Genomic DNA, 26,769 nt, shown 5'->3' with positions numbered 1-26,769 from the left:
ACATGGATTAATCTCACAGAAGTTGCATTGTGCAACGATTCAACCCAACTGGTCTTTGCCTGCCAAAACTTTTAAACGTTGGGGGGTGGAGAAAGGATTTGAAATATGGGTTGGGGGGTAGAAAAGTTTGATATATTGCACATTAGATTTTAAAGGGAGGTTCAAGCAGTGATGCTGCTCACCGATTTATTATAACACAACGTTTCGACCTCAGGCGGTCTTCGTCAGGTGTATAGGCGTATACACCTGACGAAGACCGCCTGAGGTCGAAACGTTGTGTTATAATAAATCGGTGAGCAGCAACAGTGTGCGGATTTCCTCTCTTCCTTTACGCACGTTTGATTTGATCCAGCACCTGTTCTACTGGATGTGCGCGCATCACATACACTTCTTTAGGTTCAAGCAGTGACTCTTAACCAGTAGTACTCATACTCAGGGGGGCCGCTGACAGCTTGGGCTGGGCCCGGGACAAAGTCATCTGAAAGGCCCCCCCCAATGCATTCAATGTAATGATGAGGGCCCCATCTACCTGGGCCCGCCACAGCTGACCCCTTTGCCCCCCGTTGTCTGCTTCCCTGCCCATACTAACCGCGGCATAGCTTGTGTTGCCCCTATACTGTTGCTCAATTGATGGCTTCTGACGTGATGATCAAACATGAAACAACTAAACAATGCTTATAATGTGAGAAGTTTGAGGTTGATTTAGTTTCCTTGGCTTCCTTTTCTCTCTGACAGGTACACATTCTTCAAGGTGCTTCCTGGAAATTATGACATCACCGCCTCCCATGATTCCTGGACTCTGGAGCAGGTCAGTTAACATTTGGAGAGGAATGCAATGCACTCATTAAATAAATTTTCCGAAACTGATAGAACGGTTACTGTACATACATAACCCTGGTTATTTTTCCCCTCCTCTGTAGAGGAGCACATCGGTGCGCGTGTCCAATGCCAACGCGGGTGCGGCGGCAGCCCTGGTGGTGGGGGGCTATGACGTGTCCGGGGAGGTGCGGAGCGACGGCGAGCCCATGAAGGGCGTCTCCTTCCTGCTCTTCTCCGCCACCGTCAAGAAGGAGGTGAGGGGTCACAGGTCAAACCGAGCAAGACTATGGTTACATTCCATTAGCAAAACTCCCGTCCTCGACTTGCGCTTGTGGACTTTTCGTGTTTCTCTGACACCCCGCCTCTGAAGAAAACAGTAACGTTTTCAACAATAACAAGATATTGACTTAAACTTGTAGCGCTAATGAGGTCTTCACATAAGATAAGATTAACCTTTATTGTCTCTGCCGGAGAGAAATTTTGCGTGGGCATGAGAATTTGTCTTGCGACGTCATTACTAGGCCACAAGCACAAGGGAGGATGGGAGGATAATGGAATGTCTACAACATGTCAATGTTTTCAAAATTATGTTGGTTTTTTTTTTTTGTCAAGCCAAACTTTGATGTTTGGGCTAGCTGCTGGGCATGTCTGAAACTGTCACACCTGTGTGTTTATCAAGTTGTTAAAGTACATCAAGTGGTTTTTAATGAATTTTGCTATGCTATAAAAAATATTTTTTATTATCATCACAGTATATTACACTCATATTTTTTTCTCCATCGTGACTTTTTAGTTGGACTGGCAAGAATACCGTGTTTAGGACTGCGATTGCAAGCTTGAGAATCAAGCAGTGCTCTTTTCAGGGTCCGGAATAGGTTGGCGACGTGCACTTTGGACCCTGGAGGGATGCTCAGAGCTAATGATCGAAAACACGCCTGGTGTTTTTATAGTCAAGAAAGGGTATCAGCAGAGCCGGACAGACACAGCCTTGACATGGTCCGATAAGCAGGAACGGAACAGTAGCACCTACAAACACGGGGGTGCATTTATGGAAAGCGTAGTTGTTAGCCAGTTAGCAACTTGGGTAGTTGCCAATGGTAAATAGCATTGCAAACAACAAAGTTGTAATGTTGTTAGAAACTATGGTTTTGAGAAATGCACCCCAGGTTTGAGGAACTATTTAGGTTTTTGAAGTAATTTTGTTAGGTAATGTGACTGTGCTGAGTGGTGGGCAGTTAGCAACTCAGTTGGTTGCCTTTGGGGAAATTGCTTTGCATTTAGAGTAGAGGAGAGTATCATTTATTAATCCCGAGGGGAAATTAAGTTGTCCAGTAGCATGCATGGATAAATACAGAATACGCAAGACATTGTACACATCATTACACGTTTATTTTGACCCTTTTGAGAAAGAGGGTCCTGGTTTTGTCAATTGCACATTTTTTTTGCCATTTGCTTTTATTTGGTGATGGTGATTTTGAGACAACAAGGGAGATTTGTGTGATTTCACGCCATTTTGCTAAGCACATGTCTTTTCATTAATTTATCCCCGTTCTAAAGTGTTACCAACACTTTAGTTGTTTTTCTTGTACTGTTGTTGTGTTGGTTGCAGGACTCATCTTTGAAGAAGTTCTTGTTAAATGGTGTGCAAAGTTTTTTTTAAAAGAAGTTTTGTCAATATATGAGACGATTCCCTCCAGCAGCCAGTCTCATTATGTGCTTAAATGTTTTCTTTTGTTTGCTTTGCATGCTTGTTGTTGTGTTTGTGTGGTGATGAGGTGTTGGTGGTGGTGACTGACGAGCGTCTCCTCTCCTCCTCCTCCTCCTCCTCCTCGGTGCAGGATGTGGGGGGCTGTAACGGTAACGCGCTGGACGCCGGAGTCATGTTGGACGACGACGCCCTGGCCTTCCTCTGCAGCGCCCAGTCGGGAGACGACGGCACCTTCCGATTCCCCTCGCTCATCAGCGGCGCGTACACACTGGTATGGGGAACACACACACACACACACACACACTCACACAGGTCAATGATATTTTCGTAAGTGACCCACACACACACACATCTGAAGCGCCCAGTCAGGATTCCCCTTGGTCATCATTGTAGCTTACACACTGATTGGGAATAAACACACACACACACACACACACACACACACCCACACACACCCCTCGCTCATCAGGGTGGCTGCAACATGATCTCCAGAATTCCGTGCTCCTGGACACGGATGTTAAGGACATGAAATCCGGGTTCAGGAGCATGGATTTTGCCGAAATGCCGTGCTCCTGGACACGGAATTGTTTTCCGTGATGGACACACAGAAGTGCTCTCTCTATACTCCCACAGCTCTATGTTTCCACAGTCTTGTGTTTTCTCAGGATTTTTCAAATTTCAAATATTTTTCCTCAAAAAAACATTTCTTACTGACAGGTTAGGGTTAGGAATTGTTTTGGTATGGGCACAGCTAGTATTCTTTCATTCATTATATGAATTTGATAGCCTATTAACCAACTGGAAAAGGTATTTCTCAAAAATATGTCTTTAATGACAGGTAGGGAATGTTTTGGTCAGGGCACAACTTAAATTGCTATAGCATTATTTTGTTTGTTAGGATTAGCATTTGGTATGTATTTTCTAATCATAGAGTCAACACAGTGCTGTGGGAATATAGAAAGCACTTCCATGTGCCCATCACGGAAAACAATTCCGTGTCCAGGAGCACGGAATTTCGGCAAAATCCGTGCTCCTGGACACGGATTTCGTGTCCTTAACATCCGTGTCCAGGAGCGCGAAATTTTGGAGATCATGCTGGGGGAACTGGCACACTGGTGAGCAGCCACACTGGTGAGCATGCTCAGACTTGTGGCCTGAACACGCCGGTCGGTACGAGATTAGATGCGGGAACGGCCATCAGCACGGCGATCAGTCGACCTGAACGCGCCATTTGTGTTTCAGGTGCCTTACTACCGGGGCGAGAGGATCACCTTTGACGTGGCCCCGTCCAGGATGGACTTCAGCGTGGAGCACAACAGCCTGAAGCTGGAGGTAGGTCACTCAATTCATTAAGGAGACGTTTCACATAATCAAAGCCATTTCCGTCTTGAAATGAAGATTCACAAATTTCAAACCACGGCTTACTGTACTGGAGACAAAATAAAATGCATAAACATACCTAACTGAAGTCAGCACTCTAAAAGAACAAAAATCCGTTTGGGGCAAAGTCTGGTCTACCCTTATGAACATAATCATTATTATAATATCCTCTTTTGTCTAGGTTTTGCATTCGATAAGATTCAACTCTATTGGCATTACTCAGGACAAAAACAGGGCAACGGAATGCAATTTCTGTGGTTGGATGTGTTTGAAAACTGAACACGAAATATAAACAAACTGACTTGCTTCCTTTAGCCGATCTTCCGTGTGATGGGCTTCTCGGTGATGGGGCGAGTGCTGAACAGCCAGGATGGAGAGGGGGTACCTGACGCCACCGTCACACTCAACAACCAGATCAAAGGTGAGCAGCAACAGCAGCAGCAGGAGGAGGAGGATACAATACGATTACGCTACGATACAAATATACTTTCTCAGTTTTCACTGAAATGTATTTTGCGCCCCTGAGCAACACTCGTTTATTAAGACAGGACATACACATAGCATCACTTCACAAGACTATTGCGCAACTGACAGACAAACAGAGGACCCATTATGAGAGAGACGCCTCATGATCGGGATGACACAATCAGGCCCGGGGGGGCCAAGTCTGGCTCACTGGGTCATTTTATTTTGCTCGCGAGATCATTTCAGATGTGTATTACACATGGCCCTCACACACCATTAATAGCCTATAGCATGACGTTTGGTGTGTCACAGGAATATGATTGTTGCTTGAGCGTGAGATGTTACAAAGGTCCAGACACATTTGGACTACCACGTATGATGAGAATGAATGACTATTTTGCGAAAAGAGTGCGCATGAACAATTTAAGTTTGGCCCACGGCGTCATTCCAGATTATGATGGTGTTTGGATGCCTTATGATGGTGTTTTACATTATGTATTAAGTTCATTATGTCTAACTGTTTAACTTAAACACTTAGGGGTTTCTTTTGCCTTAAGACATGTAAAAGTTTTTAGTAGGTAAAAGATAAAAAAACTTTTACATGTCTTAAGGCAAAAGAAATCCCTAAGTGTTTAAGGTGTTTTACATTGGCTAAGAGTGTGTGAATTGCACTATTTAGAAAGTGTAGTTATTTTTGACTCATGTCCTTCTGTATGTAGACACCTTCAAAGAAACATACTATTCTCACTATCTTTGACAAAGATTTGATCTGGAAGCTCACTCATGGATACATTACTTAAGTCAGGTGTGGGGAACCTATGTCTCGAGGCCCGTTTGCGACCCTTGAGGCCTTTTTATCCGGCCCCCGATGTAATTTTACTGTTATGCAGCTTCACATGAAATATGCCATTTTTTGTAATGAAATCTTAGAAAATACATTTGCAATAAAATTAAGTTATATTCAGGAGACCTATAGAAGGTTGGGTGGCTGCCTTCAATATTGGTCTAAAGTGCAGGGGGAAGTCTTAAAGCCTCAGCCAGATGACACCGCAACGCGGGTTTTTTTGAATCCGAGTTGCAATAAAGTTGCAACCATACAGCATGTTTCAGTAAAAGATCATGTCCTAATGACAACGACAGGCTTGCTTCAGAATACACATTTCTTTATGTGAAGTTGTTGAGAACAAAAGTATTCGCTAATGGCCGTGATCGCCCACTCTTATCATGCAAATGACCTGTCATGCAGGGAGTCCACCAGTCTCTGACAGTGCCAGAAAGTTTCACATTTTTTTAACAGACCCAGCGAATTTTGTTTTCGATCTACAGACATATGCCATGGCTTGTTTAAAAGCTGAAGATCTTAGCTTTTTATTACTAAAAACGATACATGTCTAGCCTCTCCCATTCCGAAGTTATGTCCATTTTAAGCGACGGATAGTTTAACAAAAAATAGCGTCATTTCCCCCCTTTGTAAAAAGCGAAAGACGGTTTTATTATGCGCTTTACTCTCCGCAAGCGCGTACATAGCAGCAGAGATATTCTATCTCTTTACTCTCTCTGATAGCAGGTTCAGAATATCAGAATGTGCAAGCTGCATAATTGAACATTACTATATGCCACAGAGACAAGTTAGATACAACAACAGACTGTACTGAATCATGCTGCTTAGCACCATGCTTCGTGAGTTGCTCTTACAAGAATAAGCATGCATGCTGCAACTTCTGGAATATTTTGGAAGACATTAGAACAATCACCAGGGAGTTTACAGTCTAGGCTACATAACTGGTTGGCCCTCACGAAGTTGTAAGTCTGATGTATTTACTCCTTTCATTAGTTAAGTATGATGTTTTGTATGCAGGAGTAGCATGTCAAGTTACTAAAGGAATTTCTTATCCCAACATGTGTACTAGCATTTGCTGCTAACCGACTTATTTTCAAAACCAGCATCGCATAGTTGTTATTTTTCATTATGCTGAAGTGAGTGCTACGTGGAAAAATAGGCTACCAGCTTTGCGCATGTGGCACCTTGTGTAGCTTGTGGAGTGACTAGAGTAGCGAATCATTGCCATTTAGGCATCTGTTGATTGTGTTCTACACTTTATGCTGCTTTTTTTTAATTTGAGAAGTTTAAACTAAGGTGTTGAATACCAATACCGGGCAGGTATTTCTCCCTCCTCTGGAGGCTGCTGCGCGCTCACCGCTTCTCCTTCTCTTTCTGCCCATTACGCCTGTTTCAACTAGTGACATATACATAATATGCATTGCTGATAACTGTTTGGGTGCGCAGTTAAAAGATAATATGAAGCTTTGCTTCGTGTTAGTCAGGGGGTTTTTTTTTAGATTTTGAACACGAGTGACCCACACTGGGCAGTTTGAAACGTAAAATATTGACCGTGGTAGAAATGAAAGAGTCTCCACAGTCCACACAAACAGTTGTCTGATGATGCCATTGTGCATGGAATTAATGTTGTGCGCAAAGCTAGTGATCACTGTGAAGATACCTCACTGTTTTTGGCCATGTGGCTGTGACGCAGATGTAAACAAATCCGTTTCGCCTGTAACAATGGCAACGCAAAGGCCTGCGTTACTCGATTTTCGCACTCTGGAACCCATTATTCAAAAAACTCGTTTTGTGCCACGTTTCTGGTGGGTTTCATATGGTTAACCCAGGGGAACGTTGTCACTGGCATAGAAAATCGTTCCCATGTAGCTGGCCCCTAAGTCTTAAGTGAACAAATGTCATCAATAACGCTGCACTGTCTCTCCTTAACCCCTCTGTGAAGTGTTGACCAAAGAGGACGGCTCCTTCCGCCTGGAGAACATGACCACAGGCACCTACACCATCCGCACCAGCAAGGAGCTCATGTTCTTCGAGCCCATCACCGTCAAGATCGCCCCCAACACCCCGCAGCTCCCCGACATCGTCACCGCAGGGTGAGAACCGCTTTGCTTGTCATTACATGACATTACATTGCATTTGGCAGACGCTTTATAACCAAAGCGACTTTACAATCGAACTTGTGATGAATGAGTTAATTCCCGTTATCCAAACTCCTGTCCTCCCTTGTCTTGACACCTAGCAGCTAGCCCAATAACCAAAGGGTGTGTTGGGCTTCACACCGAATCAATAAATCATGTTGAATACATTAAAGGGTACATTCCACGATCCAATCTTCTGTCCTCCCTTGTGCTTGTAGCCTAGTGTTGACGTCGCAACACGGCATTGACGATAGAAGTTTAATTCAATATTTATTTCAATATTTAATTCAAAGGTAATTTTCTCATTTGCAATCGGGATGTTGAATGGGGAATGATGTCCCTCAAAAGTTTTTGTGCCTATAGGCTGACAGCGGGGACACTTGATTATTTTCTCCACGGAGGTGGGACGTCAGCGAAGTCCACAAGCACAAGTCAATGGCGGATGTTTGGATAATGGAATGGAAAGATTTGTCTGAGTGACTGCAGCGGTAACCAGTAGCAAAACGGAGGCATTTCATAAACGTAGACTAAGACTGGCCTGTGAGAACTCTGTTGAAGCTATTTTTAGCGCTTCTGTTACACTTTCCCTGTGTCCCTTGTAGAGATGCACAGGATCCAAGATCCGGTTGCGGATCTGGCAGGATAATAGGGTTTGTCACAGGATCCGGATCCGGATCCACGATCCGGTAGCCGAGGCTTTTCAGTCAAAATAGTTTGAGACAACGTGATAAAAAGGGCCCACGTGCGTGAGTAGGCTATGTGTTTCAACCCTTTCGTAGGATCCGGTTCCGGATCTGGCAGGATCTTAAGCAGTGGATCCGGTATCCGGCAGGATCCTAAAAATCAGGATCTGTTGCATCTCTAGTCCCTTGTGAATATTGTTTATATCAGTGGTTCTCAACCTTTTTTGACCTTCTCATAAGCCTCCCAACAACCGCTTGACCTCATCATAAGCCTCCCAACAGCTACTTGACCCCATCGTAACCCTGTCAATGTCCCCCTTAAGGTCTCTGTATGCTCTACGCGGCAGCCTGTCGCAGAGATGCCTTTGCAGATAGTTTTGATTTTTGCTCCGGCGGGGTTCAGTAGGTCTGCACTATGCTATTCATCATCACAACTGTAGGGGCAATGAGAGGATTGTTTAAACTGCCTTCAATACAAGGAATAGACTATAACATGTCTGTTGCTTCGTAGCTTCATTTATTTACACAGACTCGACGAAGACGATGAAAATGACACATATTTCAGACACGTCAAGCTACATTTTTGATTGCACTAGCAGCCACCATGTTATTTTGGAACAAGGAGGTGGCTCACTGTAGAGAGCAGGTCGCACGAAGTGGAATGTTTGGCGATATATCCTAATACACAGGGTGTATGCAGGGTTTTAAAAAGTATTAAAAGGTGATAAATTAAAAAGTCAAAATTTAATGGCATTAAAAGTCGTAAATTTGCTCAAAAAGTATTAATTTTTGAAAAACGAGGCATTATTTTTTTTTAGTTGCACCATTTTGATTTTAAAAATCTTTGTTTATTCACTGTTTGTCACCGTTTTTCAAAACACCAGTGATTCGCGCAACAGTAGCCACCTGACCTAGTTCATAGACTTTTAAACAGCACTCTGGAATCGCACTGCTCCCTTTCGGGCGTCTTTTTGCAAAACACGAAAGTGTAATGTAATGTTTAGAAGGTAGAAATTACAAAAGATGTCTTGTTAATACTGGAATCGGAATGTCGTGATGGTTGTAAAAAAAAATCTAAAGGTAGTGAAAAAGGGTATTAAATGGTAGTAAATTTGACTTCAAGATTGCTGTATATACCCTGTGATACAACTTCAGCGTCGTAGCTTGTAAGTGCACCTGTTGTCTTTGTTCCTCTCAACCAGAGCCACTCTGCGTTCGACAGCAAGCAACTACTTCCTTGTTCAAACCTTCTATGGGCTGACGGTTTGCAAGAGGAAAATACATGTGATAAATAAGTTGGCCATGCTTTGTAGCTTCATTTATTTACATGAACCCAGTCACAGCAGCTGCTACCACCGTTGTCTGCGTAGCTCGTCTGCGTAGCTCGTCTGCGTAGCTCGTCTGCGAGCCAAGTATCTGCGATGGGGGAAAAAATCTCTGCAAGGCTGTCTACAGCACTGTGCAGACAATTTGATTTCTCAGCATAAACTGGGTTTAAGTATTAAGAAAAATAACATGAATAAATAGACTAATCCCCCCCCAATTACAACTAGGTGGGTTGCACTGCCGTCTGTGTGTGTTGGCTATGTACACATTGCCGTGCTGCTTTTTGTAAGGCTTACTCTCGTTCTCGTTCTCTCTCTCTCTCTCTCTCTCTCTCTCGCTCTCTTCCCGTTTCTCTCTCTCTCTCTCTCCCAGGTTCAGCGTGTGTGGGCGCATCGCCGTCTCCCGTCTGCCAGAGGGCATGAAGCAGCAAGGGCGCTACAAGGTCACCCTCTCCAGCGGGCAGGACAAGGTGGCCACTACCGAGAGTGACCACACGGGGGCCTTCTGCTTCCAGGCCAGACCCGGAGACTACAGCATTCAGGTACAACTGGAGTTCAAGATGAGACACGCGGCAGGGGGGTGCTGAGGCGCAGCGCGCTAAGCCACCCACATTCTGGCACCCCGGTTTGAGTCCGGCCGGGGTCATTTCTCGATCCTCCCCTGTCTTTCTGTCGCCATCTTCGACTGTCCTGTCAAATAGAGGCATAAAAAAAGCCCCTAATAAAATATTTAAGATGAGACACGGCAGCTTATGCATCCTTACTGTACGCTGTAACCAGGGCTTTTAATTAACTTTTTTTTTTTCCCGTCACCAGCCAAAATGGCTAGGACATGTTAATCTTACTACCAAACACACACTCACTAATGGGTCAAAGTGGCTAGTTAGTTGATGTTTTCTACCAGCCAAACTGAAATTTCACCAGCATTTGGCCGGTTGGCCGCTGGTGTTCATTTTAAAGCCCTGACTTTAATAGAGTGCATGCTTAGGAGGCTACCATTGAGAGTTAATGGCGTTTCTTGCTGAAGGAATGAGGCATTTTCGCTTGTTTTATTCCACTTGGAAAAAAAAATATTTTCACACCCAATATGGTTATTGCTATCAATATCACTGAGTCAATACTGAACTTGTGGGTGTAAAAGTCTGGAAAAGAGATCAGATGTGTCCTCCTTCTTGGCATCCAGTAAACCCCCACAGACAGCCCGATAATTAGATTTCTTAGGTCAATGGTTACCCTAATTCCTGTTTGTGAGCAAAGGGGATTTTGTTGTTAAGTAGATAAGTGATTTGGCTTTTTGACATGGATGAGAAGTTTAGGCCTGATTGTGTATATTCATTCGTGTGTGTGTGTGTGTGTGTGTGTGTGTGTGTGTGTGTGTGTGTGTGTGTGTGTGTGTGTGTGTGTGTGTGTGTGTGTGTGTGTGTGTGTGTGTGTGTGTGTGTGGTGTGTGTGTGTTGTGTGTGTGTGTGTGTGTGTGTGTGTGTGTGTGTGTGTGTGTGTGATTGTGTGTGTGATTGTGTGTGTGATTGTGTGTGTGATTGTGTGTGTGATTGTTTTCAATTGTCTCTGTTTATCATTCCTGTGTGTATGCGTGTTTGTTTCCAATTTTGTGTGTGTGTGTGTGTTCATTTTCAATTGTTTCTGTGTACTGTGCATTCATTCTTTGTGTGTGAGTGTGTGTCCATTGCCGTTTGTGTGTGTATTCATTCGGGTGTGTGTGTATATTTTCAACTGTCTATGTGTATATTCATTCGTGTGTGTGTGTGTGTGTGTGTGTGTGTGTGTGTGTGTGTGTGTGTGTGTGTGTGTGTGTGTGTGTGTGTGTGTGTGTGTGTGTGTGTGTGTGTGTGTGTGTGCGTGTGTGTCCCTCCCTCCCCAGGTGACGCTGCCCGATGCGGAGGTGAGGGCGGGCCTGGCCCTGCAGCCCCAGGCGCTGGCCATCTCCCTGCTGGACCGGCCCCTCAGCGACCTGCTCTTCACACAGTTCATGGCCACCGTCTCCGGCAAGGTCTCCTGCCTAGGTGAAGCATACACATTTCCCTTATAAGGTGTGGCCACTAGGTGTCCTAATGCCGTGATGACCCACTACGCAAGCTGGCAGCTGTTTACACAAAACATTCATTTCCGTTGTGGACCAATGTTTGTTAAACAGTGAGAAGACTGTGCCGTGTAATAGTATAACTTTTCCCTCCACTTTCTTCCTAACTAAAGACGGCCAGGAGTGGGCATTTGAAACAGAAGCAGTGTTAACTTAAAGGCCAACTTCCGATAAAACACAGTTTTACTCACTCCTTTTGAAGATCGGACGGTCACCCCAAGTTAAACTCACTTGCAAGGCTCTCATAGCGGTGTGTCACCTCGCCTGGCTGTGTTTCCCGGTGTTTCCCAATTGACATAAATAATGCAGAGAAACGAGCGAATCACGAAAGCCTTTCTGTGTTTCGTCACGTCGAAAGAAGGCGTTGCCCACAAAGGTTTATGTCGACCCATTTTTCTAAAAACATGTCGAGTAATTTTTTTCTGCTTGTTTTCAAAACAAGCAACGTCTGGTGGCCCGAAATCTAGCTTAGCTTAGCTATCAGCTGGTTGCTACTCTCAGGTACACACACAGCACAAAGCCTCATCCATACAGCAAGCCCACTCTGGTTGCTCCGTGCCTGCAGCTCGCCTAGGGGTCGCTGTCGAAAGAGCACAGCCCTGAATTGAGCATGCACGCCTCCGTTGGTGCCCCTATAGTGCAGTACCACCCGGGGAAGTGGCGACTCTGTTTCCCATTACGTTCTCTACAAGAACAGGAGGACTGAGCCAATTAGAGACGAGTTTCCACGAGAGCAGTAGGAGTGGGCCAATCAGAGACGCATTTCCACGAGAAACACGGAACACCCTCTCGTTTCTCCACAAGCCACCTTGCTGGCTTGCAAAAACGGCTTGAAACAAAGCAACCAGAACGTTTTTTTAAAACAGGACCAACGCGTAACACATTCAATAACAATAGAGAACACAGCAATATTAATGAAATGACATTGAGAGGACATCTTTAAGACACAGGAAAGGCAAATGGCATGATACAGATGAGGAGATACAAATGAATAAAAGTTATATGACAATTCAATTATTAACTGTAATGTAACAATACATTTAACTCAAGGCTACTGTAGGTTACATAGGGTACAGTGAAATCAAAGATATTTTAGCCAACCTCAGAATGTTTAGGACAAAGAGAGAGAGGGAGAGAGAGAAACAGAGAGAGACACACACACGGCTTGTGCATGGGAGAAAGAACTCAAAGAGGGGCTCATTGTCATAGGCTTATATACTGTAAGGAGAGGAGGCCAAAGTCTTTTGTCTTGTAGGCTCAGTGAAACCCGACCACAGGGGTTTCAGCCACCACATGGCATGGGGGGGATGACCTCCTAAGTCAACTTTACTGAGATAACAGCAAACAGTAACAGCAACAATATCAGTTCTGGGTCATCCAATAATATCCATTCTTACAGCTGTGATGAGAAGTCAACTAATGTAAAATATCCTTTAAATCGTTATATGGGGCGTAAAAAGACATAAACACGCGAAGGCTCATAAATGGTTGAAGCTGAGATGTGGTCAACAACACAATTATTGGCCATCTGCGGCCATTTTGAGTTTACTGGAGGCTGGATGGGCTTTCTAGACCAGAACACTTGTAAAGCTAAATGCAGTCTACCCAGCGGCAAATTTTGTTTGAGCAGGGCCATGTGTTATGTCTGTATTTATGTGACCATCTCATAAGAGAGGGAGAGAAAGAGAACGATTGAAAAGTGTTTGTGTGGGATGCAGGATGATGCATTGCAGTTTAGGGTGCTCCGTGTGTGTGCGTGTGTGTCTGTGTCTGTGTCTCTGTGAATGTCTGACGAATTTATGCATGTTTTGTATAAATATCTGATAAGTATTCATTTCCTGACCGCTTCCAGAGGGGTTTCAGCCACATATCACAATGTATCACAATGACCCTGTCTGTCTGTCTGTGTGTTACTTTCCCTGGGTGTCTGGGTAATCTGCATAGGGCACCAAACTCGAATAAAGTGTATCCACCACTGGCCAGAGGGCCAGTTTCAATCTCTGATTGTCCTTGGCTGTGGATTCATGTCTGTGGGTACGGGTAATGATGACCTATCAGTGTCTGCTGCCTCTTTCGTGTGTGCCAGACATGCTGACGAATGTGTGTGCGTGAAAATGTCTGGTGAAATTTGTGTCAGTAAGTAATGGTGTATTCTCGTCTGTGTTTCCCATTCCTGTGTCTGCAGTGGCGTGCGACGACCTGACGGTGACCCTTCAGCCAATCAGCAGGCAGGGGGAGAAGCGTCTGGTGCAGCTCTCCGGCAGCAGTGACACCCTCACCTTCTCCTTCGACGACATCCTGCCCGGAAAATACAAAGGTAGGCCACAGCGAGTGGTCAAGTGTGACAGTGTTTATTGTAGGGGTGTAAACAGGGTGCGATTTGTCCGAAAACCAGAAGCAATATCAATGGCGTTACATTCATCCATGATTAAAATCATGTAGAAAAAGTGACCATATCAAAACCAGAAGAGGGGACAATCCCCCCCATCCCCCCCTACAAATCGCACCCTGGGTGTAAATCACAATCTCCACGACGATGCATTTCAATATCGATTTCTTAAATGTCCCACGATACAATGCAATTCGATACTTTTTTTGTTATTATTGTGCAGACACCAGCGATGGTATTATCTTCGATACTTAAGAATGTCCTACGATATGATTCGATTCGATTGTCAGCTGTTGGATCGATGCATATGGATTATAATTTACACCCCTGGTTGATTGTTGCTCTACAGTAGTGGCTGAGGGTAAAGATTGTGCACATCTCAGGAAAAGGTGCAGTACGATATCAGTTTGAAGTGTGTAGTCTGCAGACTTGAAATCCTTTTTTTTATTCCAAGCAGTGAAATTGCACACCATTTACCACAATGGTTAATCGGTAACTGGCAAATTTAAGTAGCAAATTTAAAGTGGAAATGAAGCACTGACAACTATTATCATTTTTTGGCGGCTTATTTATTTTCATAAACGAATGGATGTTCATTGAACTGCACTTTTAAGTAGTTTTGCTGAAAAATGACATGTTATTACCGAGTTTCGCCACAAGGGCGCAGCCATGTTCGCCGCCTACGTAACGCGAATGGTAGAACTTGGTGGCTAATGTAGCCTTCCATTCACTTAACGTTAGCGTGTGCTAACTACAGCGCTAACTGACTCTAATCGTGGCAGTAAAATTGAAGAAGGACGAGGGGTTCATTTTACATTGTCCCTGGGTTTTCTATGTTATATACCTACTATCAGATGAAAGAGAAATGCCAAGTGTCATTATCACTTTGTGTCAAAAAGCCTTTGCTACGAGCATGGTGGGATAGCTGCAGCCATCCACCCATTGCATCCACCATAGGACAGGAGTCAGGACTGGGGCTGCTCGATCTCATAGGTTTGTAGTGACAGACCGTCACCAATAACGTCTTTTTCCTGCATTGTTGGACGCTAATCTGAAAGCCCATGTCTTTAAGTTGGCTATGTGGTTCAATTCAGTAATAGAAAATAACTTGCAAAATTGGTGGAAGTTTGGAAAGCTTTGTGAAGGGAAGGGACGCAGCCTGTGTGTGTGGCTATCCCATCCCCTCTCTCTTCTCGCTCTCGGAGTTGGAGGAGCTTTGGGGATTTTAAGTTGATGCCACGGGAAATGACACGTTAAACTATCATGGCCTACATTAAGTTATGGCATGCTTAAAGTAGCTGCATCTATTGTAGTAAATTATTATGTTATTGAAGTCGCGGATGCATCCTCAAACTGGCTGGAATAGCGTTGTTGCCTTGGATTATTGTTGACTGGATAACACCGATAAACGTGGGCACGGAGATGTCAAAGTAGCCTAAAGGGCCGTACACACACGTCGCTGCTATTTGCTAGCTTCTCGCTTGCTTGCCTACTCGCCTCTGTTTCATGGAACGTTCGCTGAAAGTTCCCGCGGCTTTAACTGCCAATGAACAGGCGAGAAGTACCGAACTCTGCCTTCCAATTGGTTACTCGCTTACTCGCCTCGCTCGAAGATAAAATATTTTCAACTCGGGTTCCGCCCACATCGCATCGCTTGTACAGTACTTGCCTACTCGCCTGCTAGTCTCGCTGGAACACATTGACATTCTATTGAGTTCCTTCGCTGAGCGAGTAACTAGCAGCGACGTGTGTGTATGGCCCTTAATTCAGGTGCTTGGAAAATGTTGGCGAAATCATCGGAAGATGAAGGTAGGGAACTGCAACATTGCATGACATCGCACGATTATGAATAGTGATCATGTTGGCTCATACCAAAATGTGTTAGCGACTTGTCACCTTAGCAAAAAAAAAGCTGCTTGTTTACCTGTGGTTCATGTGATGGGATGTCTTGTCTGCCTTCATGCCTCATATTTGTTCTGTCCCACCCAAACACGTATTCTTGCTTCATTTGGGTTAAGCAAATAAGCTCATAATCAGCCACGCAAGTCCCAAATGTTTAATTCACTACTATCATAACAGCATTAGAATAGGAGACTACCATTCGCGTGACGTCACCCGCTGTTGGCTGGAAACGTTAACAGAAACGTTACGTGTTTGTGCTTTATTTTTTTATTAACGGCTTAAATTTCAGACTTCAAAAAAATATATATATTTGCTGGCTTATCTTACTGGTGTTATAGACCCCTATATTAGGTCACTGCTTCATTTCCACTTTAAGTAGCCACACTGATCTTCAAGCAACATAGATCTTCTTAGCTGGTAGTGCGTACTTGTTGAAATTTAACCGATACTAAATCATGCATTCATGAATAGGTACCTGTCTCCTTAAAAGCCATCTAAAATATGAGGCTGTATGTCCTATAAAAAAATACAAGTGATGGTGTTAAACCAACACAAGCTGGTGTGTATGGTTTGTTCGTCTGTCTGGGCATTAACTATAAATGGTGTGTAGGTGGTGCGTGACTTCACCTCTTGCTCCCCTGACCAGCTGCTGTGCAGTACAGTTGCTCCGAGTAGTCTGGAGGGAACAAAATCTCATTACAATAATCTTGTCATTTTGTAATCGAGTTGTCCAGAACGTCTATATATTAAGGAGGGTGGGTGGGGGATTGTGTGTGTACGTGTGTGTGTGTGTACGTGTGTGTGTGTGTACGTGTGTGTGTGTGTGTACGTGTGTGTGTGTGTACGTGTGTGTGTACGTGTGTGTGTACGTGTGTGTGTACGTGTGTGTGTACGTGTGTGTGTACGTGTGTGTGTGTACGTGTGTGTGTGTACGTGTGTGTGTGTACGTGTGTGTACGTGTGTGTGTGTGTGTGTGTGTACGTGTGTGTGTGTGTGTGTGTGTGTGTGTGTGTGTGTGTGTGTGTGTGTGTGTGTGTGTGTGTACGGGTGTGTGTGTGTACGGGTGTGTGTGAGAGAGGGAAACAACAGATGGAACAGTGATTTATTTTATATTTCCTATACCTTCCCTCAGCCCTGTTGTTGTCTGGTTCTGTCTACCCAGCGCATATTAAGGCCGTGCAAAGGAGAGAGAGAGAGAGAGAGAGAGAGAGAGAGAGAGAGAGAGAGAGAGAGAGAGAGAGAGAGAGAGAGAGAGAGAGAGGAGAGAGAGAGAGAGAGAGAGGAGAGAGAGAGAGAGAGAGAGAGAGAGAGAGAGAGAGAGAGAGAGATGGACATGGGGAGGAAGAGTACCGTAGTGGACAGAGATGAAGACGATCATGCAGCGATATATAAGCAAACGGTGACCGATTGGACACACCGAGAGACGGAGACCGTGTCATTACTTTTTGAAAATTTGCCTGTTTGAAATTTGACCTTCACATGGTTGCTGCAGGAGACGTGTTCCGTGCACATGCACTTTTCTTTCACAAACGCGTTGCCATGTGAAATGTGTCAATTTTTTGGGCACGGTTGAGCACCAGATACAATATACGGAGGTGCGTGCGCACAGTGCAATATTGACACAGAACCGCGAGGGGGCGATCTTCCAGACTTCCATGTTGCGGTCGCGATACAGTCAAACGATAAGTGAAAAGTGAAAGAAAGTGAAAGCCCATTGGGAAACTTCAACTCCCATTGTCATTGTGACACAGCACTCCACAGCACACAAGTGAACACTGCACACAACGAAATTGCATTTATGCCTCACCCGTGCAAGGGGGCAGCCCTCAGTGGCGCCCCATGGGGAGCAGTGCGGTGGGACGGTACCATGCTCAGGGTACCTCAGTCATGGAGGAGGATGGGGGAGAGCACTGGTTGATTACTCCCCCCACCAACCTGGCGGGTCGGGAGTCGAACCGGCAACCTCTGGGATGCAAGTCTTGACGCCCTAACCGCTCACCTATGACTGCCCCTAAAATAATAATGTAAAATCCTGTGTTAATGAGAGCCCTGTTGGCTATCTGCCCCCTGCATTATACCTCCAGTATTGTGCGTCGTGTTTTGAATTGTTCTGAAGCGAGTATGTGCACTCTGTCGCACTTGGTTGCACAGTAAGTATGTCCGCGGGCGTTACCCCAGTGAGCTACAGGGGGATGCTAGAGAAGGAAACAGAAAGAGAGAAATGGTCGAGTCATGGAGAGTGTCGGTGCTTTCAAATGTGTCTTCCACAACTCTTGTTTTCTTCCACCGTGTGTCCACAGTGAGTTTGTTACAGGCGAAGTGGTGATGGAAGGACGAGGGAGGCAGAGACAAAAAGCTAGAGAGAGAGAGAGAGAGAGAGGGAGAGATGGAGTGAGAGAGACTGTGACAAAGAACGAGACACAGAGAGAGTGCTTTTCTAACCTGGGGTGAGTTTCTTAAAGGGGAAGTTGTTAGCCTGTTAGCAACTTCGGTAGTTGCCAATGGGAAAATGCATTGAAAGCAACAAAGTAGCTAATGTAGTAAGCAACTTTGCTTTCGAGAAATTGCACCCCGGTTATTTTCTGGTGCTGTGTCTCCCAGCGAGTGTGTCTCGGGAAGACTGGTGTTGGAAGAACAAGACAGACGGAAGGAAGAACAGAGATGGATAAGGAGAGAGAGTATGGAGACTAGGGGTGTAAATAATGATAGAACTGTATCGATATATCTCGATATAATCTGACTATTGAATCGAATCGCATCGTATCGTATCGTGGGGCATTCTTAAGTATCGAAAATAATCGAGTCGCTGGCCCCTGCCCAAAGCCCTAGCTTCATAACATAATAGAAGTGGAAAAGTAATTGGAAAAAAGTAGAATCTAATTGTATTGCATTGTATCGTATCGTGGGGCATTCTTAAGTATCGAAATAATCAAATCACATTGCATCGAATAATAAGATATCGATATTGAATCGTATCGTCATGGAGGCTGCTATTTACACCCCTAATGGAGACAGACAGAGAAAAAAAGAGAGAGAAACAGACACTGTCTTGAAGAATGAGACCGAACCAGAGAGTGAGAGTGAGAGTGTGTCAGTGTTTTAATTGTTCTTCCTAACGCCATTTTTTCCCCCTACTGCGTCCTGCAATGAGTCTCAGTGTGATCATCACACTGACAGACAGACATCGAAATGCCCTTCTCCACCCTGTTTTCTCCTGCCGTGTCCCCCCCAGTGAGTTTCTCTCAGGGGGAGTGGTGATGGAAGTACAAGATGGGCAGAGACGGTGACAAAGAATGAGACGGGAGAGTTGAAGAGAGAGTCAGTTAATTGACCTAACCCAAGTTTCCCTCCAGAGACTTGTTCTTGTCTTTGGAGAGAACACAGCATGAGAAAAGAGAGAGAGGGAGGCAGATGGACTGAGAGACAGGACAAACAAGGAAGCATGCAGCTGAGGGGGGCGCTGTGGCGCAGTGCGGTAAGCCCCCCACATTTGGGCTTGCATGCCCAAGGGTTGCACCCAGGGTTCGAATGCGGCCGGGGTCATTTGCCATCCCTACCCCGTCTCTCTCCACATTCGCTTCCTGTCGCTCTTCACTGTCCTATCTGAAATAAAGGCGAAAAAGCCCATTAAAAATACATTTAAAAAAAGAAACATTTAGCTGAATGAGGTGTACCAGTGCTTTCGTTTTTTTTACATGTCTTTTTAATATATATATATATGTCTTTACACGGTAGAGTGTACCTACCATGTAAAGACATATATATATATTTAAAAAAAAAAAAAAATATATATATATATATATATATATATATATATATATATATATATATATATATATATATAAATATATATATTTTTTCTTTTTTTAATTTTATTTATTTATTTGTTTTTATTTATTTTATTATTATTTTTTTTTAGATAGGACAGTGGGAGATGACAGGAAACGATGAGATGGAAAGGGAAGGATCAGGAAATTACCTGAGCTGGGAATCGAACCTGGGTCGCACGCGTAGCTGTCCAGTGCCCATGCCATTTTCCTAACCCTGTATTCGGCTGTGTTGTGTCTCCTTCCCCCCCTGTAGCGAGCGTCTCTCAGGAGGAGTGGTGCTGGAAGAACAAGTCTCTGGAGGTGGAGAGAGAGAGAGACTGAGGCAGACAGACTGTTTCGTTTGCTTGTCCCTGTCTCTCAGTCTGCCTGAAGTGTATCGGTGGTCTCTCTTTTTTAATGATTTCTATTCGTGTGTTGTGTGTCTCCTCCCCTGTAGCGAGCGTCTCGCAGGAGGAGTGGTGCTGGAAGAACAAGTCTCTGCTTCTGCCTCTCTCTCTCTCTCTCTCTCTCTCTCTCTCTCTCTCTCTCTCTCTCTCTCTCTCTCTCTCTCTCTCTCTCTCTCTCTCTCTCTCTCTCTCTCTCTCTCCACCTCCAGGCAGACTGTTTCAAGAACAAGTCTCTACCTCTGTCTCTCTCTCTACCTTCATTGCTTGTCCCCGTCTCCTTGTCTCTCCGTGTATCAGTGATCTCTTCTTTTGCATGATTTCTATTCGTCTCTCCCCCCCACCCCCCTGTAGCGAGCGTCTCTCAGGAGGAGTGGTGCTGGAAGAACAAGTCTCTGGAAGTGGAGGTGCTGGACGCCGACGTCATGGGCGTGGAGTTCCGGCAGAACGGATACATCCTCCGCTGCTCCCTGTCCCACGCCATCACCCTGGTACGAGGAGCAAGTTGTTTACACATTTTACTTGTGTCTATTTCTCTATATGTAGAAGTTTTCAGTCCTAGACTCAGATATGCCTCTTTTCCACTGCCGGTTTTTAGGTAGGCCTACAGCTCAACTCAGCTGACACTTTTTGCTCTTCGATTGAGCTGTGTTGTACCCAACTGAAAAGCAAAAAGTGGTGGCCGAGTCGCCCTGTGTTGAACTGTAGGCCTACCAGAAAACTGGCACTGGAAAAGAGGCATTGGTGCACATGTGACATACGCTGGGGACACGTAAAAGTTGAATTTGGCCAAGCAAAGGCAACTTTGCCATACGTTGCTATGAGGGAAGCGAAGTGGGGCCAAGACAAGCGAACAGTGGCGAAGCGAAAATATTTGGCCAAGTGTAATATCATGCAAATGAGGAACGAATTCTTGCTTGCCCTGGCCAATCCAATTAACTACATAAATGATTCAATCGATTTGATTCGCCACACACACACACACACACACACACTTCCTCTAGGGGTTATTTTGAAGGCATTGGCCTCCAAAAGTTAAATATAGCTAATTGTAAAGTATTAGCTCACAGGATTTTGTAAAAATCCACCGTGTTCAAAAGTGACGGATGGGCACACACATATCCACGTTTTAACTAATTGCCGTGGTGGAATTCCTGGACAAAGGCAATGTGGAAGTGCCTTGCTAATCAGCTGAAGCTAACCAGCCAAATCCTGACCTATTGCCCCTGAGGCGGTAGGCACTTAACACCCAGCACCCCGCATTGCTCCAGAGCAGCTGTCTCTGTAAATGTGTTGCTCCCTAAGACACTCAATATAAAATAGGGGTATAAATCACAATCTTCATGACGATATGATACGGTATCGATTTCTTAAAACAGAGATTTGGTTATGTGATTTTGGTTACTTATGGAGTTAGGGCATTGGACACGGGCTAGCTATTCGATTATTTTCGGTACTTAAGAATGCCCCCCGAAACGATGCGATTTGATAACAATTTTCGGCCGTAGGATAGATGCATCGATACATTTCAACTATTATTTACACCCCTAGTATAAAAGAGCATTGCCTAAATTGCATGCATTGTAAAAGCATATCCTGCTCATGAAAAAAAACATAATGGGGAGAAAAAAAACAAGGAGGAAGGGCTCAACACTCCAGAAATTGCAGGGGAGGGTTGCAACATGTTGCAAGAAGTGATGGTTCCAATGAGTTTGATATCTCTTTTAGCCCAGAAATGTCAGTGTTGTTCTGTCCATGTCCACAGATATTTAATTACAGATTACAAATTACAGATAGTAATTTTGGACTGGAAGAGAGAACCCCCAGAGCAATATGCAGTCTTCTCCTGTTCTTTAAAGGGACACTGTGTGAGATTTTTAGTTGTTTATTTCCAGAATTCATGCTGCCCATTCACTAATGTTACCTTGTTCATGAATACTTACCACCACTATCAAATTCTAAGTATTCAGTATGACTGGAAACATTGCACTTTTCATGCATGAAAAGGGGGATCTTCTCCATGGTCCGCCATTTTGAATTTCCAAAAATAGCCATTTTTAGCTGCAAAAATGACTGTACTTGGACCATACTAGAAACATATTTGTTTATTACTTAGTCTTAGTAAACTTTCATGTAAAGATCAAATTTGGCAATAGGCAGCCCAGTTTCAATGAGCAGCATAGTTGCAGTACCTTTTTTGACCATTTCCTGCACAGTGTACCTTTTTAATTGGTGCACAACATATCAAGGGTCTAACACATCGATGCAGTCAAACCACCTTCATCATGGTTTTGTTCTTCAGCTTCAAGAACACAGTTTGTTCCCCGTTGATGCATCAAATTAAGACACAGTAGAGCCTGGAGGAGGTACTCCTTTGTTGTGTCTTTACTTAATCTATTTGCTTCCACTACACAGGAATTCTTCCAGGATGAAGTCAAGCCTGAGATTGTTGGCGTCTACAACCTGTCCAAAGGTGTCAACCGCTTCTGCCTCTCCAAACCAGGTGGGGTTAACAATGTAATGGTGTACAGTGCAGTGCCCATGCTCGCTAAAGGCTAAAATGCACTTCCCAGGTTGAGGTGCAGAACTTGATTTGGTACTCCAGGGATTTTTCTTTTTTTCTTTTTTTGTACGAGGGAGCTTCACATGCAGAAGGAGGTCACGCCCACAGTCTCCATCTTCCATGTCCTGTCCCTGGCTAAAGTGCATGAGAACAAATATTTTGGGGAAAAAAGTGTGTCGTAGATGCCTGATGTCTTGTTGAGAAGGAAAATTGTGCGCACCCCAGCTTTGAGGTGCAGCAGAAAGGCTGATATCGCTTTTAGTCTGAGGAGTGCACACATTTGGAATGCTATTTTGTGTGTTTCATTCCATGGTAGAATTGTGTTTGGTCCATTGTGGTCTTCTTCAGATGCCTTATTGGTCTTAATATGCACTGACATTGCAAGGATGTGATTTTTTTTTCACTAAAAACTGACTTATTTCCATGTCTCTCATGCAGGTGTGTACAAAGTGACCCCTCGTTCCTGCCACCAGTTTGAGCAGGAGTACTACACTTACGACACGTACGTATAATGTCGTCCACACCTCACAATGTTTACTGTGGCATACCTGAATGAGATATTGTGTTGATATCTACAAAATTACCTGGAGATATTTGAGAATGTGGTACTATAACATAACAAGTACAGTATTCAACACAACACTATTGCAGTTCAACATACTAAATCAAGCTAAAAAGTGTACTTCACTGTCTGGGCAACAGATATTTATAAGGATTGTGGAGGTCATGTAAGCCTTATATGCGTAAAGTTGTAATTAATAATAATCAGTCAGGCTGTAACAATATTGCATCAAACTGAGAAATCGTGATGCGCAGAGGCACGATACTGTGTCGTGGTGCAAGTAGGCAGTGTCGGTGATGCAACCTTTCAAAGCTGTGTTACCCTGCAGTCCAGAAAACAAAAGCAAAATGCAAATGAATTCATATAAAAAAAGAATAAAAAAAAACCGTTGTATCGAACCTTAGGACAAAAATGGTTATATGAACTGAATTGTGAGTTGAGTGTATTGTTACAGCCCTAACTAGAAGCACTCTGAGAGCGCAGACCTCCGCCAAGGAAGCTGCTTGACCACCCTAAAGCTAGATTTATGCCTCGGACGCATAGCCTCTGCGTCCGCCGTCTTCTGTCTGTGCGACTCCACTCCCCCCACGCAGAGTCTCTGCGCCCGGCGTCGAGCGCCTAGGAAAAATTCTAACTATCCGTCGGACGGACGCGGAGGACGCAGACAAAAAGGCGCTATGATTGTCGTCTCGCTACTTCCTTGTTCTTGTGGCAATGCAATGCCGGTAGTTTGCGAGAGCAGAGCTGTATTCTGTTAAAAACTATATTAATGCCTTGTGTGTAAATGTGTGTAAATACACAGAGCTACAAGGTCAGTAACAAATAATGCATCAGTTGAACACTTGTGGCACAATGCCTGCGGTTTTACTACCGTAGCTTCCTCCACCGTAAACACACATCAGCAGAATCAACTGTCTTTACATGCTTGCATTTTCTGCTCGTGAAAACAGACTGGGTATGTCAAATAATGATACCAGTACATTGCCTTTGCAATTTGTGTGAAAATACCTACCTAACCGGGCTAGAAAGCAATATTGCTTAATAATGACCGCAGTGCTTACAATGTAGTGAAGGTAATCGCGCAATTTCAAATGTGGCTCATGACGAGACCTCGGACCTCGCATATCTCGCAGATGCATGAATACAAAGTTGGTTCGTGGCCACTCCCACGCGACTTTTGACGAGCGCAGTTGCAGAAGTCTAATCTTTCTCCCCGCAATTCAATTTCTGGTCACTAGGGGCGTCTAGATATACTGTATAGGCCAGCAATGGTGAAGAATCTTTTAAAAAGTTCTGGTTCCGGTTCGTGATCTGGATCACCACCAGAATTGAATCACTTGTTCCTTGGGTCATTACTAACAACTCCACAAAGTTTCGTCCAAATCAGTTGATTAGTTTTTGAGTTATTCTGTTGACACAATCTTTCTAAAAGTCCTGGTTCCGGTTCGTGATCCGGATCACCACCAGAATTTAATCACTTGTTCCTTGGGTCATTACCAACAACTCCACAAAGTTTCGTCCATATCCGTTCATTAGTTCTTGAGTTTTGCTGCTGACATAATCTTTTTGACAGACAGACAGACAGACAGACAGACAGACAGACAGACAGACAGACAGACAGACAGACAGACAGACAGACAGACAGACAGACAGACAGACAGACAGACAGACAGACAGACAGACAGACACTACCGAAAACATGACCTCCTTGGCGGAGGTAATAATCAGTTGTAATCATTCTGTTTCTTCATCTCTCTTGGTGTCTTCTAGGTCTGCCCCCAGCATCCTCACCCTGACTGCAGTCAGGCATCACATGACTGGTCTCATCACCACCGACAAAATGCTGGACGTCACCGTGACCCTTAAGTGAGTGCAATGAGCATTATCAAATCACTATACATGGAAGTCCTTGTGCACAATCATTCAGTAGGGCAGGTGCAGGTGTGAGACAGGATACTAAGAGTTCAGGAAATGCTGCACACTCAATACTGTTCCCTTTCCCTTTTTTTTAAAAGAAGTAAACTTCTGGAGTGCGTTTCTCGAAAGTACCTTTGCTAACTAAGTTGGCAACTTACTTGGTTGCAATGCAATTTCCCATAAGCACCCTACTAAGCTGCTAACTGATTTGCAACAATGCTTTCGAGAAATGGGGTCCTGAAGTTCTAGTTTTGATTGGAGTGCACTGTCTTGTATACTGACACACAATGAAGTGCAACACATCCATTCATATTACATATTGATCTACCCCTCCTCATGGATTGGCCATCAAGAGCAAGCTTTTGGCCATCGCCAGTATTAGAAAAGTGGAGGAGACGCACTCACACTATCGTCAAGAAATTTTCACAGTTTTGAACTGGCTGCCGAATCCCACATGGATGAATGAATGAAGAGAAGGATGACACTCTGCAGATTTTTCTTTTGCTCATTTGCAGGCAAATGTTTCGCGCAGAGCCCCTCTACACGCTGCAGAAGGGCTCGGCCTGAAACGTTCGTAGGCGAATAAACAAAGAAAAAAAATCTGAACAGTGCCGTCCATCGTTTTATTTATTTATCGCCAATATTAGCCATAATAGTTAAATGAAAGTGAAAAGTGATAAGTGAAAGCCCATTGGGAAACTCCAACTCCCATTTGTCATTGTGACACAGCACTCCACAGCACACAAGTGAACACTGCACACAACGAAATTGCATTTATGCCTCACCCGTGCAAGGGGGCAGCCCTCAGTGGCGCCCCATGGGGAGCAGTGCGGTGGGACGGTACCATGCTCAGGGTACCTCAGTCATGGAGGAGGATAGGGGAGAGCACTGGTTGATTACTCCCCCCACCAACCTGGCGGGTCGGGAGTCGAACCGGCAACCTCTGGGATGCAAGTCTGACGCCCTAACCGCTCACCCATGTCTGCCCAAATGACCATAATCCAAACAAGCAAGTGTCTATCCATATGCCTTCATAATTTCACACTAAATATGAATACACTCTAAAAAGTAGTAAATGCTTTACTCGTCCAATATTTTAGAGCTTGCCGAAAAATCGTTATGATGAAATGTCATGTCTTATTCTGTCCCTCTCAGGTTATCCATTGAGAACAAGTCTCAAATAGTCTGCAGAGTTAATGCCTAATGTGCCCATAGATGTACATTATTCTAGTACTGTACAAGTATGAGCACGTATATCTGCTTTAATTAAGAGTGTGGGTTTTTGAGCATTCTATAAAAAGAATGTGTTCTATAACAATGCAAGATTCTACAATTCCATATTAAATTGAATGACGCCCAGAATTCTATAGAATTTTCACTGTCCGAACATTCCCGTCACACCGGTGTGACGGTACACTCTTAAAGGTTAATTTCCTTGTCATCGATAGATAGTCGGTGAGGCAGCTTAAATACTCAGTGATATATTTTACACTCTGCACATTGCCGTGTCCATCCATATATTATTATGAGAGGGGGCGAGCTTGCCAAAGGCTTTATATTTTTAATATAATAAAATGTCTCCACCATACACAATACATAACTCCTCCTCCTCTTCTTCTCTCCCTCGCTCCAATTGTGAGCCAGCCTGCCAAAATACTCTGCTAAATGAAGTGTCTGGTCTCCACCTCTCCCCCATCCATCATCGATAGAGAGAACCTCTGGCAAATACTCCATAATAAAGTGTCCATGCTGCGTCTATATGCTTA

General features: G+C 44.3%; 1 protein-coding gene across 1 annotated transcript in view; it reads left to right on the top strand.

Annotated features, from left to right (window-relative positions):
• nomo (nodal modulator) overlaps positions 1 to 26,769 on the top strand; it is a 97,928-nt gene that overhangs the window by 55,978 nt on the left and 15,181 nt on the right. Inside the window, exons 22-34 of the mRNA XM_063208060.1 lie at positions 736 to 808; positions 921 to 1,073; positions 2,595 to 2,798; positions 3,770 to 3,859; positions 4,223 to 4,328; positions 7,156 to 7,306; positions 9,733 to 9,901; positions 11,239 to 11,380; positions 13,643 to 13,774; positions 20,316 to 20,452; positions 22,377 to 22,464; positions 22,963 to 23,026; positions 24,857 to 24,952. Of these exons, the coding sequence (XP_063064130.1) occupies positions 736 to 808; positions 921 to 1,073; positions 2,595 to 2,798; positions 3,770 to 3,859; positions 4,223 to 4,328; positions 7,156 to 7,306; positions 9,733 to 9,901; positions 11,239 to 11,380; positions 13,643 to 13,774; positions 20,316 to 20,452; positions 22,377 to 22,464; positions 22,963 to 23,026; positions 24,857 to 24,952 (1,605 nt within the window). The remainder of the gene's footprint in view (positions 1 to 735; positions 809 to 920; positions 1,074 to 2,594; positions 2,799 to 3,769; positions 3,860 to 4,222; positions 4,329 to 7,155; positions 7,307 to 9,732; positions 9,902 to 11,238; positions 11,381 to 13,642; positions 13,775 to 20,315; positions 20,453 to 22,376; positions 22,465 to 22,962; positions 23,027 to 24,856; positions 24,953 to 26,769) is intronic.

This window comes from Engraulis encrasicolus, chromosome 1 (genome assembly GCF_034702125.1).
Source record: "Engraulis encrasicolus isolate BLACKSEA-1 chromosome 1, IST_EnEncr_1.0, whole genome shotgun sequence".
Taxonomy (NCBI): Eukaryota; Metazoa; Chordata; class Actinopteri; order Clupeiformes; family Engraulidae; genus Engraulis; species Engraulis encrasicolus.
This window is presented reverse-complemented; position numbering and strand designations above follow the sequence as displayed.